This window comes from Podarcis raffonei, chromosome 4 (genome assembly GCF_027172205.1).
Source record: "Podarcis raffonei isolate rPodRaf1 chromosome 4, rPodRaf1.pri, whole genome shotgun sequence".
Classification (NCBI taxonomy): Eukaryota; Metazoa; Chordata; class Lepidosauria; order Squamata; family Lacertidae; genus Podarcis; species Podarcis raffonei.
The window spans coordinates 14,448,674-14,462,303 of NC_070605.1; the positions used below are offsets into that span (position 1 = coordinate 14,448,674).

Sequence of the window (13,630 nt, forward strand, 5' to 3'; positions counted from 1 at the left end):
AGACAAATTCCAGATATTTCAGAGAGAATGGCCCCTCTAGGAAGAAAGGACTCAGGAGCCAGACACTCTGACAGGGGAGGAATTAGCCACTTGAGGTTTTTGTGGCTCCATTTTTCTACTTTTCAGAAGGGGGGAAGCAAATGGTAGAACCCACTCCAATCAGTTATGAAGCATGACACCCAGCAAATGCTTTCAAAACAAGGGATAATGATGTAGCATAATCTCCAGGAAGATCATATGGTTGTCCCAATACAATAAACAGCAGAAATCTTATTGAAACTTAGATAAGATGTTAAGAAGTTAACACACTTCAGAGTGTGTTAGAGTAGGACTAGGAAGCAGTAGGGCAGCTTAGATAATTTTAGACTCTGGACTTACATGGTGGTGTTGCTGGTGGGGCCGGCGGTAGAACTCTGTTGATGTTAATGTACATTACTCCACAATGTGATAAGCCAGGGCTTCAGCACAAGGAAGCCCTCCTGCTCAATCTTCTGAATGGGGCCCTAACTAAAGAATCTAAGAATACGCCTTGTATTGAAGCAGACCATTGGCCCATTGAGCTCAATATTGCATACACGGCTGGCAGCAGCTCTGCAGCATTTCAGACAAGGGTTTCCCCTAACCTAGGATGCTGGAGGATGAATCTGGGACCTTCTGCATGCAAGGCATAGAATGTATGTATAAAAACAAAGGAAGCTGCTTTATACTGAGTCAGACCATTGGCCCACCTAGTTCAGAACTGTCTACACTGACTGGCAGGGGCTCTCTGGGGTTTCAGGCAGGGGTCCCTCCGAGCGCTACCTAGACATGCCAGAGATTGAACATGGAAAGCAGATGCTCTGCCACTCAGCCACAACACTCCCCAAAGTCCTGGCCTCACAGCACCACTGCCAGAAAGTTTGGGATTCAAGTCCCTACAGTAGCTCACTGCGTGATGTTGAGCCAGTCACAATCTCTCAGCCTAACCTACCTGACAAGCGTTGTGTTGTTCTGCAGTTAAACTGAGCAGGGGTTTAAATCACACCTGCTAACTTGAGCTCCTTAGAGGAAAGGCAAGATACAGATCTAAGTAAACAAAAGTTTGGGTCGCACAAGACCACTCTTTGAAAAGGGTTGGGGGAAAGGAGGTGAAGTTTTGCAAACCAGTCTCAAGCCACACATTCATCAAGCAGCCTTAATCAACCCTTGACTGTTCTCCTATTAACATTCAAGGGACAAGACGAGTGCTCTTCCTTACTGGGTTGTTGTAAAGGCATTGCTACGAATATTCAGAAGTAGTGCTCTATCTGTGCTAAAATGTCATTCTATCTATGTGCTCAAGTGTCTCCCTCAACCTGAAAAGTTTTCTTTGGCTATTGTCTCCTCCCTCCCTCCCCCCGCACTATTCGCAGTTATTAGCACTTAGTATTATTTCTGTTTCAAGCTTTGGTATACGATTATTTTGTCACTACACCGCTTGTAAGTATTAAAACATAGCCTACCCATGTGAAGAACCAATTCACCTTTATTCAGCCATCTCGTTAATGTATCTGTAGCTGCAATGAACTCTACTATTGACAGCTCTGAATTCTTTCCAGCGCGGAACCCACTCCCCATCACTGCTGTATTTCAAATATATGACAGGTGGGCTTTGTTCTTGGTTTTTTTTAAGGAACAGGTAAACAATGACTCCCCAACCAACTATATGAATGGGGGATGGGAGTGGATTCTTCCCCATTATGGAAAAGTAGAGGTTAAGCCCCATCATGAATAAGTGAAAGTTCTGTTACAGGTGAGTGCTAAGAGATGAAAAGCAGAGATCTACCTTGTCCAAATGCTGCCTAAAATGCATCTATTTTTTTTGTTAACAGCATGGGCTCATCCCTTATAGAAAACTCAGGAGGGCAGAATTGCTTCCAGTACCTTCAGGCTGACCTTATCTAGGAGAGAGTGTTCCACCTCCGGAAAGAACATCTACATGTTAAGTTCAAACTGTCAAAATTATTCCCTATTATCTTCATCTTTTGCATACTTTTTTTTGGGGGGGGCGGCAGGGATCCTGTATGAACTTATTCCACTGATTTGATTGTAATTTTTTTTAATAACCAAAAATGCAATATTGCACTCTGTGGCTTCTCTGGTCTAATTACAAGCAACAGCGATTAATCAGGACAGACAAGTAGGTCCGTTCCTGCTACTTCAGGGGTTTTTAAGGCACACAAGCGTCGATGTCAAACTCAGTGCACAGAAATAGCTGTGCACTGATGAAGCAACCTTCAGTTTCTTAATCAAGTATGCAGCCATATCCAAGATAAAAACGATACACACCCTATATAGAGTCCTAGGTCTCTGTGCTAAGGATCTTCCCCAGCCACCCCCTGCATACAGGTTTATTTTATTTTTTTTAAAAGCAAAAACACTGTACTTACACAGATAGCAATAAACCCCTCTCTCCCACGGCCACATCTATACAAGCAACTCTCTCGGCATTAACCAAAACCCCTGTCTGTAGCTGCTATTCACCAATAGCCCGGTTAGGAAATGCACAGAGCAGCATCAAGCATATCTTACCTTGCATCCAAACATCAACGACAAAGTGTTGTTGGTGCAGGCAACTTTGCAGTGGCAAATCATTGGTGTAACGCTGTCAGAAGAGTTAACAATACGGCACATTCCTTGAGGGCTGCAGTGGAAGCAGCCAGCCGGAGGAACAAAAACAAGCAGCTAAGCCCACACATGGAAAAGCAACACATTCAGCTCAACAGCTTCTCTCTCCCTCTCTTCTGACTGCTGGTCAGAAGCAGCATGCTAGATGCCTCGCCACCTGTGCCCCCAATTCAACCATCCCCTTCCTCGTAGATGAATCAACGCTGCAGCATCAGTCATGAAGTGTCAGGGCTTCCCCCTTCCAGTGGGGGGGGGGATTAATTTTTAAAAACGTATCACACACCCCCTCCTCTACACCGAACAGAAAATGGAAATGAAGGTGGAATAGCAGGTGTGAACGCATTAGCATGTAAAAGGATGCATACCGCCTACTCGTAATAATCACATAAGATTGTCATGCTAGCTCAAGTGGGCTGAAAATTATGCCATCGGAAGAAAAATACTGCAGCTCCCGATTTGGTAAAAAGCCAGTGGCTTGCTGCAATACATAGTCATTGTGGAAAGGGGAGAAACTGGGACCTTGCTTCAGAAGCCTTCAGCATGTTACCGAGAAAAGATTCCAGGAAGAAGAAGGAGGAGGAAATATGTGTCCCTGGCTCCCCGGCAGCAACCCCGGAAAAAACTCCCAGGAAGAGGAAAAAAGAAGAAGACGAAGGATTTGTCTGGTGGAACTCGGAAGCAGCAGCAGCAGCCTCTCCTTCGTCTGAAAGATGAGTCTCTCTGCTCGAAAGAAACTGGTGCTGGATTTACAAGGGGGACAGCGAAAAAGTCCAGACAGTTGCAAGTAAAATTCAGAGACTCTTCTTCACCAGACGTGGAGGGGCAAGGGGAGAAACAGACGTCCCCAGACACCGGTTTGCAAATAAATGAGCTGCAAGAGGATACACCGAGTTATTCTGGAAGCTTATCAGTTGGAAGGTTTGGTTCAGTTCTGTTAATGATGCCTCGGGTACATTAGGAGACCGATCTCTGCAGCCACAGCAGGCGCAGTGATTCTCCAGTGGTTTGACTTTCTGGGGGCACATTCCATTGTCTCTCGAGACAGACGGATGCCAACCGTCTTAGGTGATTGAGCCATTTTAGCTGATTAGTTGCATGGGTGTAGGTGGTTGTATGGGTATAGATTGATATTAGCACCACGTGCAGTTTATTTGTAAGGAAGGGTGCCAAGCAGGAAAGGATGCTTCCTGATAGCTGCTGTTTTCAGGTGGGATACAATCACATACTGGCAGATTCAGGTTGATTTTGGTGCCCTTTTGCAAGAAAACCACTTCCTTACAAAGCCGGACTTTTTGCTGTAAGGAAAGTACTGGGGAAATGCACTAGGAAGTGTGGGGTAATCGTTTTCTTGATGTAATGTCATAAAAAACCTCATTGGGAACAAATCAGAATGGATACTTAGTAAACAGCTGCCATTATCTAACCTCTGCACAAACCTTTTGCAAATACAGTGGTACCTCAGGTTAAGAACTTAATTCATTGTGGTGGTCCGTTCTTAACCTGAAAGTGTTCTTAACCTGAGGTACCACTTTAGCTAATGGGGCCTCCTGCTGCTGCTGCCGCCGCTGGCACCGGCACACGATTTCTGTTCTCATCCTGTAGCAAAATTCTTAACCCGAAGTACTATTTCTGGGTTAGCGGAGTCTGTAACCTGAAGCGTCTGTAACCTGAAGCGTCTGTAACCCGAGGTACCACTGTAAATCAGGATGAGTGATCTATTAATAGGTCATCTAGAAGCAGACTCTGAGACTCAGCTGTGGCACAAAGTCACCTTTTCCAAACTCACCTCGTATACAACCTATTCATCTCCCAGCCTCAGTCCTCCAGTTGCAATATGAGACTGAAACAGGCCTGCTCCATTAAAATCATGTGAAGGGCTTTGAACAGATATGGGGGAAGGCCCATGTGAACATTAAGGCGAAGAATTCTATGCCCACTCACCTGGGAATAAGACCCATTGAACTTAGTGGGGATTATGTCTGAGTAGAAATGTATGGGGTCACATCACTTGTAGTTTTGTCATCATGATGCTTCAGCTAGACTGTTGGTGGGGACAAGTGATCGCCAGCACTTAGCAATGGTGCTTAAAAGCTTGCACAGGCTGCTCAAATGTTCATAGAATCATAGAACTGTAGAGTTGGAAGGGACCCCAAGGGACATCTAGTCCAACCCTCGGCAATGCAGGAATCTCAGCTAAAGTATCCATGAGAGATGGCCATCCACCCTCTGCTTAAAAACCTCCAGAGAAGGAGAGTCCATAACCTCCTAAGGGAGACCATTCCACTGTCAAACAGCTCTTACTGTCAGAAAGTTTAGTCGGAATAGCCTTTCTTGTAACTTGAAGACATTGGTTCGAGTCCTACCCTCCAGAGCAGGAGAAAACAAGCTTGCTCCATCTTCCATGTAACAGCCCTTGAGATATTTGAAGATGTCTCTCATATCTCCTCTCAGTCTCCTCTTTGCCAAGCTAAACATACCCAGTTAACAAGCCATCAATACTGGCTCAGTTTACCTGAAGGAGCCTCTCCACCCCCATCGTTCTGCCCAGACACTGAGGTCCAGCGCTGAGGGCCTTCTGGTGGTTCCCTCACCGCGAGAAGCCAAGTTACAGGGAACCAGGCAGAGGGCCTTCTCGGTGGTGGCACCCGCCCTGTCGAACGCCCTCCCATCAGATGTCAAAGAGATAAACAACTACCTGATATTTAGAAGACATCTGAAGGCAGCCCTGTTCAGGGAAGTTTTTAATGTGTGACATTTTAATTTATTTTTAATCTTTGTTGGAAGCTACCCAGAGTGGCTGGGGAAACCCAGCCAGATGGGTGGGGTACAAATAATAAATTACCATTACTGTTACCATTTAGGTATGAATTTACAAGGCCCTTAACACTTGAATCCAGGATAGCTTAAGGGATGCCTGATGCTTCATGTAGAATCACAGAATGGTAGAGTTGGAAGGGTCCACAAGGGTAATCTAGTCTAAGCCCCTACAATGCAAGAATATCCCCACCTAATCACTGATATGTTTGGGGGAGACTGTACTAGTGGTCTCCCACGGTTCAGATGCACAGATTATATCACCAAAAAATCACAGAACTGTAGAGTTGGGCCCTGAGAGTCATCTAGTCCAACCCCCTGCCATGCAAAAATCTCACCAGGAGTTGTGCAGTCAGTATTATGGGCTGGATTCTGTGGGACCCCGTCCCAGCAGAGATTAGACAGACCCACCTCCCTGTTGAACTTCAGGTACCTAACAAAAAGCAGTTTTCCAGCAGGCATTTTAAGGAAGCTTTCTGTTTTTATGATTAGCTTTAATTGGTTTTTATTCATGGTGTGCTGTTGTAATTTTTACACACACCATTTAGAGATTTCAGTAATTAAGCACTATGCAAATACCCTAAACAAACAGACCACTTATATTGCCAGAAAAAAACAAACACCAGGCATACCCAATGCTATGCATTTTATTGTTGTTACACATAATAAATCACCAATTTAAAAGTCGGTTGTACAGGTTGTAGTAAGAGCAGCATGTTTCTAATGGCAGACCATAAGACCCTTGTCTTATTTTAGGTCTTTAAAGGGGTCTTTTATTTTACCACATGCCTAAAATCAGTATTCTTTTAAAATCTCTGGCAAAAAATAACTTTGGTTGTAATTTTCACCTCTATTAGCAGATTACAACTGTGAGAGATTTACTATAGAAGAAGAGGAGTTAAAGTGGAAACACCATACAGTATCAATGACTTAAAATAAAGATTACAGCATCTATTAAAATGCATTACAGCATTTATTAAAATGTCACTGTTTGGGCCATTGAAATGCTTATGGCTTTCATAAATGCAGTAGCCATTATTTTATTTTATTTTATTTAAGAGCAGTGAGTGTTTTTTTCTTTAAAAAAAATGTTTAGAGTTACTCTCATTTTCCTACTCATATTGAAATACTGCCTCTCAATGAGGCCAGGCTTAGAGTCACAAAATGTTTAGGGGTATGTGTACCCCTGCCCCCCCAAAAAAGCACTGTTTAAGAGAGTAGGTTAGGTCTGCAATCCTATTCCCAGTTACCCGAGAGTAAAAAAAAGGTAAAGGTACCCCTGCCCGTACGGGCCAGTCTTGACAGACTCTAGGGTTGTGCGCTCATCTCACTCTAGAGGCCGGGAGCCAGCGCTGTCCGCAGACACTTCCGGGTCACGTGGCCAGCATGACAAGCTGCATCTGGTGAGCCAGCGCAGCACACGGAACGCCGTTTACCTTCCTGCTGGTAAGCGGTCCCTATTTATCTACTTGCACCCGGGGGTGCTTTCGAACTGCTAGGTTGGCAGGAGCTGGGACCGAACAACAGGAGCGCACCCCACCGCGGGGATTCGAACCGCCGACCATGCAATCGGCAAGTCCTAGGCGCTGAGGTTTTACCCACAGCGCCACCCGCATGCCTACCCGAGAGTAAGCCTCATTAAAACAATGTGGCTTACTTCAAGGTAAATGTGCTTCAAACATTTCTGCAATTTTTCACAACAGGTGATGTAAGCAATTTTGATGTAAGAACTTGAGAGCTCACGGTGGATCAAATCTGGGTTTCCCCACAGTAGCGCAAACATGCTTCTGGGAAGCCCAGAGGGCAGAAAAGGAACTTGTCTCTCCCATTGTTAAACCAAAGTGACTTGTATTCAGCGGGATTGTTGTGGCTGTTTAGTTGTTTAGTCGTGTCCGACTCTTCCTGACCCCATGGACCAGAGCACACCAGGCACTCCTGTCTTCCACTGCGTCCCGCAGTTTGGTCAAACTCATGCTGGTAGCTTCGAGAACACTGTCCAACCACCTCGTCCTCTGTCGTCCCCTTCTCCTCGTGCCCTCAATCTTTCCCAACATCAGGGTCTTTTCCAGGGAGTCTTCTCTTCTCATGAGGTGGCCAAAGTATTGGAGCCTCAGCTTCAGGATCTGTCCTTCCAGTGAGCACTCAGGGCTGATTTCCTTCAGAATGGATCGGTTTGATCTTCTTGCAGTCCATGGGACTCTCAAGAGTCTCCTCCAGCACCATAATTCCAAAGCATCCATTCTTCGGCGATCAGCCTTCTTTATGGTCCAGCTCTCACTGCCTCTGAACTGCCTTTTGGTTCTCCTTTAAGGTAGGGGTGGAGAAACATTTCCCCCCCTGAAGGTACTGGGTGGAGCCAGAGACAAAGCTGCCCTTTCACCTTGGCTCATATAAGATTAGGAGTCACAGTCCTGTGCTGATCTATTCAGAAGTCAGTCCCACTGGGGTGAGGAAGCTAAGGAGCTGCCTTCTACCACTGGGTTTGTCTACACTGATTTGCAAAATGCTCTCCAGGGATTTAGACAAAGGTCTCTCTTAGCCCTACCTAGAGATGCTGGGGACTAAAATTGGGGTTTTCTGCATACAAAGCACAGGCTGACATCTGCAGGCATAGAGTAGTATCCAAATTTAATAGATAATAAATAAGTAATAATGAAAGCAATTCCTTTCTGACTTTAGTATGCCCCCCCCAAAAAAAACAAAAAAACCCCACAAACATACCAATTTCTACATGCTCATTTGCTCTCAGATAACTGGAAATGTGAATGTGTTTCCATACAACCAGGGGGCGGGGGAGTTTTGAAATGAAATAAAATATTTCCCCTTCCAATAGTTCTGAAACCACACGAAAAATAGTTGGGGGACACGTAATATGAGGCCTCAGCCTCAAGTGCTACCAGGTTACAAACTGCCCAACTCTAAAGAAAGGAAGACGTGTGAGAAACCAGAGGTGGTGATGGCTGTTCCCTTCATATCCCTACAGAAGGCTGATTTATTTATAAAAGGTATATACTGCTTAATACAAAAAGAAGGCTGTTTGCCTAAGATATAATGGGGAGCAGGGGGTTCAATGAGAGTTCATAAAATACAACAACAACACCCAAAGAAGCTTTCATAGAGCTAAATACAAACAGATTGAAACCACACAAATAAATCAATAAAACTGACCAGTGCTTAAAAAGCATGGAACATCTGTATATTCTTGTGTCTAAATCAGAGCATGGGCAGATATATGTCTTTAAGGGGTGTTTAAAACAGTTTCTCTCCCTCTCTCATGTCTCTAGAACTCAGGGACATCCACTGAAACCAAACGTTGGAAGATTCAGGACAGATAAAAGAAAGCATTTCTTCACACAGTGAATAGTTAAACTGTGGAACTCTCTGCCACCGGAGGCAGCAATGGCCACCAACTTTGATGGTTTTAAAAGAGGACTGCGCAGATTCGTGGAGGATGAGGCTACGGAGTGTTACCAGCCACAATGGCTATGCCCTCCCTCCATGCTTGGATGGAGCAATGCTTCTGAATACCAGTTGCTGGAAGCCAAAGGTGGAAAAAGTGCTCCTGAGCTTAAATCTCACTTGCGGGTTTACCACAGGCATCTGGTTGGCCGCTGTGAGAAAAGGGTGCTGGCTGAGATGGGCCACTGCAGGAGGTTTTTGTATAGGGCATTGCAAAGATGCGGGTGGCGCTGTGGTCTAAACCACTGAGCCTCTTGGGCTTGACAATCAGAAGGTCGGCGGTTCGAATCCCCACGACGGGCTGAGCTCCCGTTGCTCTGTCCCAGTTCCTGCCAACCTAGCAGTTCAAAAGCACACCAGTGCAAGTAGATAAATAGGTACCACTGTGGCAGGAAGGTAAATGGTGTTTCCGTGTGCTCTGGTTTCCATCACGGTGTCCCGTTGTGCCAGAAGCGGTTTAGTCATGCTGGCCACATGACCCGGAAAGCTGTCTGTGGACAAACACCAACTCCCTTGGCCTGAAATGAGATGAGTGCTGCAAGCCCATAGTCATCTTTGACAGGACTTAAACATCCGGGGTCCTCTTACCGCCGCTGAAAAAGCCCATTGCATATTGTCATCAGAAGATCTCAAGCACACTTCCATGTTCTTGGAAGATCTGATGGCCTGGCTTCATCTATACTAGAGGAGGCAGCCAGCTAGGTCTCCTGGGCCCCAAATTGCTATGGGACTCTAATAGTCAGCAACAAAACCTTCAGGTTTTGACTGACCTCTGCCAGAAGCAGGATGCTGGACTGAACTATGGGCTGGACCAGAAAGAAAAGAGGTTCTTGCAAACTGCACCTCGAGAAGCAAGTTCGTGAAAGCAATTACTGACTCCTTTATACTGCTTAATAGTACTAACTCTCCGCAGAAATACTGGTTCTATTTATAATATAACTTTTAAATGTTTTTGGATGCAGAAGTCACCAAGAAAGCAAAAGGGAGTTTTCTGATTGTGTGGCCAGTTCTGAATATGCCCAGCAGATGGCACTCAGAACCTTTTATTGTCTCTGTTTCACCATAAATTTAAGAAAGCAAGTTGCAAGGTAATGGGCCTGTTCCTTTTTTTTGGAAGTGCAGTTTTATAAGCCCTGAAACAGGATGCCAGCCAACAGGTGCTGCCCTTCTCAATCTGTAGTTGGTAGGGGTGTCTGCACCTGTGGAATGTCTGCATCCTGCAAACAGAAGCCCCGTCCCTTCTAAAGTGGCAATGCTGTTTCTGGTTCTATTAATTACACTGGTTGTCTACCTCTTCCCGCTCTGATCCCCCAATAATCATACATTTTTTAACATGTTTATAGCTCCCGCACACCTTGCAGAGGAGCATATGGTAACTAACACCAACTTATAGACATCAATCAAAAACACATCAGACAGACAGACAGACACCTAGAAAAGCCTAAAAGAGGAAGGAACCAGCAGGATCTGTAAAAATCCATTGCAATTAGCAGAAACCCAAATATGCAGAAAGTAACAGGCAAAAGGAATCTAGTTTCAACAGTGTTATGGATGCTTTAGCTGAGATTCCTGCATTGCAGGGGGTTGGACTAGATGATCCTTGGATCCCTTCCAACATTAAGAGAATTTGATTGGTATTCACAGTTGTTGTTGTTGTTGTTGTTGTTTTCAGTCTGCAAACAATATGTGACTGATTACACACACACAATTTGCATTGTGATTTTGCATTCAGATTATTGGAGTGGAGCAACTTGAGGACAGTGTAAGTTACCTAATTAATTGTGCAAAGTATGCAAGTTCCATATTCTCACCACAGTGAATAACTTAGTTTTTTGGGGGAAGCGGGACTGCCGCTGAAGAGAAACAGTGCTGCGTGCAATGAAGGCAAGGCAGAACGTTGCCTTACTGAGAGCTTAGGATTTTATTGGGCAGAGCATGGCCTCTAGCTCTGCTGCTGAACTCAAATGTCTGCCTAACTCGCCTCGACGCTTCATCAGCCAGGGCGCCTTGTAGCTCATGGATCAGACACCCTGGCTAGCTGGTTTCGCAAACATCCAAGAACTTAAGAGCACCTCTTCTGGATCAGACCAAAGGCCCATCTGGTCCAGGCCCAGCATCCTGCTCTTACATTGGCCAAGCAGATGCCTATGGAAAGCCCTTAAAAGCCAGGCGTGATCTCAACAGCCCTCTAATTCCAAGCGACTGCTTTGCAGAGTCATGCTTCCTCAAAGAGTGGAGATAGATTGGTGTCATTCACATGCTATATTTGCAGATGGACTCCCCACCCCCTGCCCCCGGAAAATCTCAAAGGTGTGGCATGTGAAGTGCATCTTCACTCATTCTCTTTCTCCTTCTCTTATCATGGCAACTTATCAGGGGTGCTGTCAGTGCCGAATTTATGTGTAAGCTATAGCTTAGGGCCCCACTCTCTTGAGGGCCCCCCAATAAATGTAAAGGGGAAAAAGACCTGGATGTACATTTCCAAAATATAAGATAAAAAACAAATAAAATAAAACCTACATACAGCAACAGTGTTTTGTGTTCTGTAGGCTCCTATGATGTAAGTCTGCTAGCCTGCTCCCTAAAATATCACTGGTTTGCTCCTTTCTATATATAGGGTGCCTACATTCTGCATGGACTGGCTGCATGACAACATGTGCAAATAGCTTTAGATACCTATTAGGTCCATAAATTACCATATAGCATATATTCAACACAAAAAAACAGTGACAATTTTTTGTTGACAAAGGAAACCTGGACATATAAAGGGCCCCATTCCCTTCAGTAGCTAAGTCAGGGGTCGGCAAACTTTTTCAGCAGGGGGCCAGTCCACTGTCCCTCAGACCTTGTGGGGGGGCGGACTATATATTTGGGGGGGGAAATGAACGAATTCCTATGCCCCACAATTAACCCAGAGATGCGTTTTAAATAAAAGGACACATTCTACTCATGTAAAAACACACTGATTCCCGGACCATCCATGGGCCGGATTTAGAAGGTGATTGGGCCAGATCCGGCCCCTGGGCCTTAGTTTGCCTACCCATGGCTTAGGGCCTCATCAAACCTAAATCTGGCCCTGGGTGCTGTAGGAATGAGCTTCCTGCAACGGCAGGAGGTTGGACGGGGTGACCCCCGAGGCCGCTGACTCCAACTCTTACGATTCCCTCTTTATTAAGTTACATATTAAAACAGGTTCTCTTTCAAGTCAGTACCGTCTTGCTCATAACAAGTCCTGGTGTAAATTTAGATGAAGGAGTGCGGTTTCCATGACAATCCACTCCATAGTTACAAGCCGGCAGCTACTATCATTAAAAAATGAATCACACTGTTGCCTTAAAGGTGGGAGCAGAACAGCATTGCTGGCCCACCGATCAGCAGCGTGTCACAGGGAGTGGTGGTATTTAATATTTTTTAAGAGGATACATTCCTCTAGAGTGCCAAAGAGAGAAATGGAAGCATATTGGTGTGTGTGCGTGCGCCCCCAATATTTCTCATGCTACCTCCAGAGTCAAAATTGCTGTTTGTTCTTCTTCATAAGCACATTATTATTTTCCCCCTGAAGTGTATACTTTACAGTGAACCCATTCACAAGCTTCTTTTGGAAGATTCTATTTTGAGCGAACCCAAGAACAGACAAGCGAAAAAACCTCCTTTGCACATTTTCAATCCAAGTAGGAAGGTGGTGGGAAGGCACAGATGTTAATTTGCTTCTTGTCTTCGCCATCTCCTTGGATGCGTTCCAAGATGAAATGACATGCTGATTTGTTTCCCAGTCACACTCCACTCACTACTCAAAATGGTACGCTTTCTTAAACACATGCACACGACCTTCCAGCCTAAACCGGCTCTTCAAAAGATAGAGTAAAAATAAGTACCAGCTGTATTATTTCAAAGGTTGCTAACATGCTGCCTTCTATATGATGTTGGGCTTCACCTCCCATCAGCTCCTGCCCATACGGTCAATGGTCAGGGATGATGGGAGTTATAGTCCAGCAACACAGAATCATTGTTGTTGTTCATCTTGGGTGGCACCGCACGGCATAGCTCATAGCTTCTCTGAGTTATTCAAGCCCCTTCGCCACGGCAAGGCAGTGATCCATGAAGGGGACACAGAATCATAGAAGCATAGAAGGATAGAATTGTGGAGCTGAGCTTGCCGATCAGAAGGTCAGCGGTTTGAATCCCCACGACGGGGTGAGCTCCAGTTGCTCTGTCCCTGCTCCTGCCAACCTAGCAGTTTGAAAGCATGTCAAAGTGAAGTAGATAAATAGGTACTGCTCCGGCAGGAAGGTAAACAGCATTTCCGTGCACTGCTCTGCTTCGCCAGAAGTGGCTTAGTCATGCTGGCTACATGAGCCGGAAGCTGTACGCCGGCTCCCTTGGCCAATAAAGCGAGATGAGCGCTACAACCCCAGAGTCGGCCACAACTGGACCTAATGGTCAGGGGTCCCTTTAGCTTTTAAGGGACCGCCAAAGATTATCCAGTCCAACCCCCTGCAATGCATATGGAGGGCAACATTTTGTCCATCCCAATATTACTCCTTTGACAAAGGAACAGGACAGTTTCCCACTGTCCAAGGAAGAGGTTTTTTTCCTGGTTGTTTTATAGATGGGCCAACATATTTAGCTAGAGAACAACTACCTAGAACTGTGGCTTCCTAACTCCTCACTGCCCACAGGCCACTTAAAAATTGCTGGTGGTCTTGGTGAT

At 45.3% G+C, this 13,630-nt stretch overlaps 1 protein-coding gene across 20 annotated transcripts in view; it reads right to left on the reverse strand.

Moving 5' to 3' along the window:
- The window catches only part of DLG2 (discs large MAGUK scaffold protein 2), an 891,570-nt gene that overhangs the window by 495,056 nt on the left and 382,884 nt on the right, over positions 1–13,630 (reverse strand). For 2 of the 20 annotated variants that reach the window (XM_053385499.1, XM_053385496.1), the window contains exon 1: positions 2,551–4,041. The exons of 16 other annotated variants lie outside the window; for them this stretch is intronic. In XM_053385499.1, coding sequence (XP_053241474.1) covers positions 2,551–2,652 — 102 coding nt within the window. In that variant the 5' untranslated portion in view covers positions 2,653–4,041. Of the gene's footprint in view, positions 1–2,550; positions 4,044–13,630 lie in introns of those variants that run through there. 2 more of the 20 variants (XM_053385493.1, XM_053385489.1) reach the window with 2 other exon arrangements.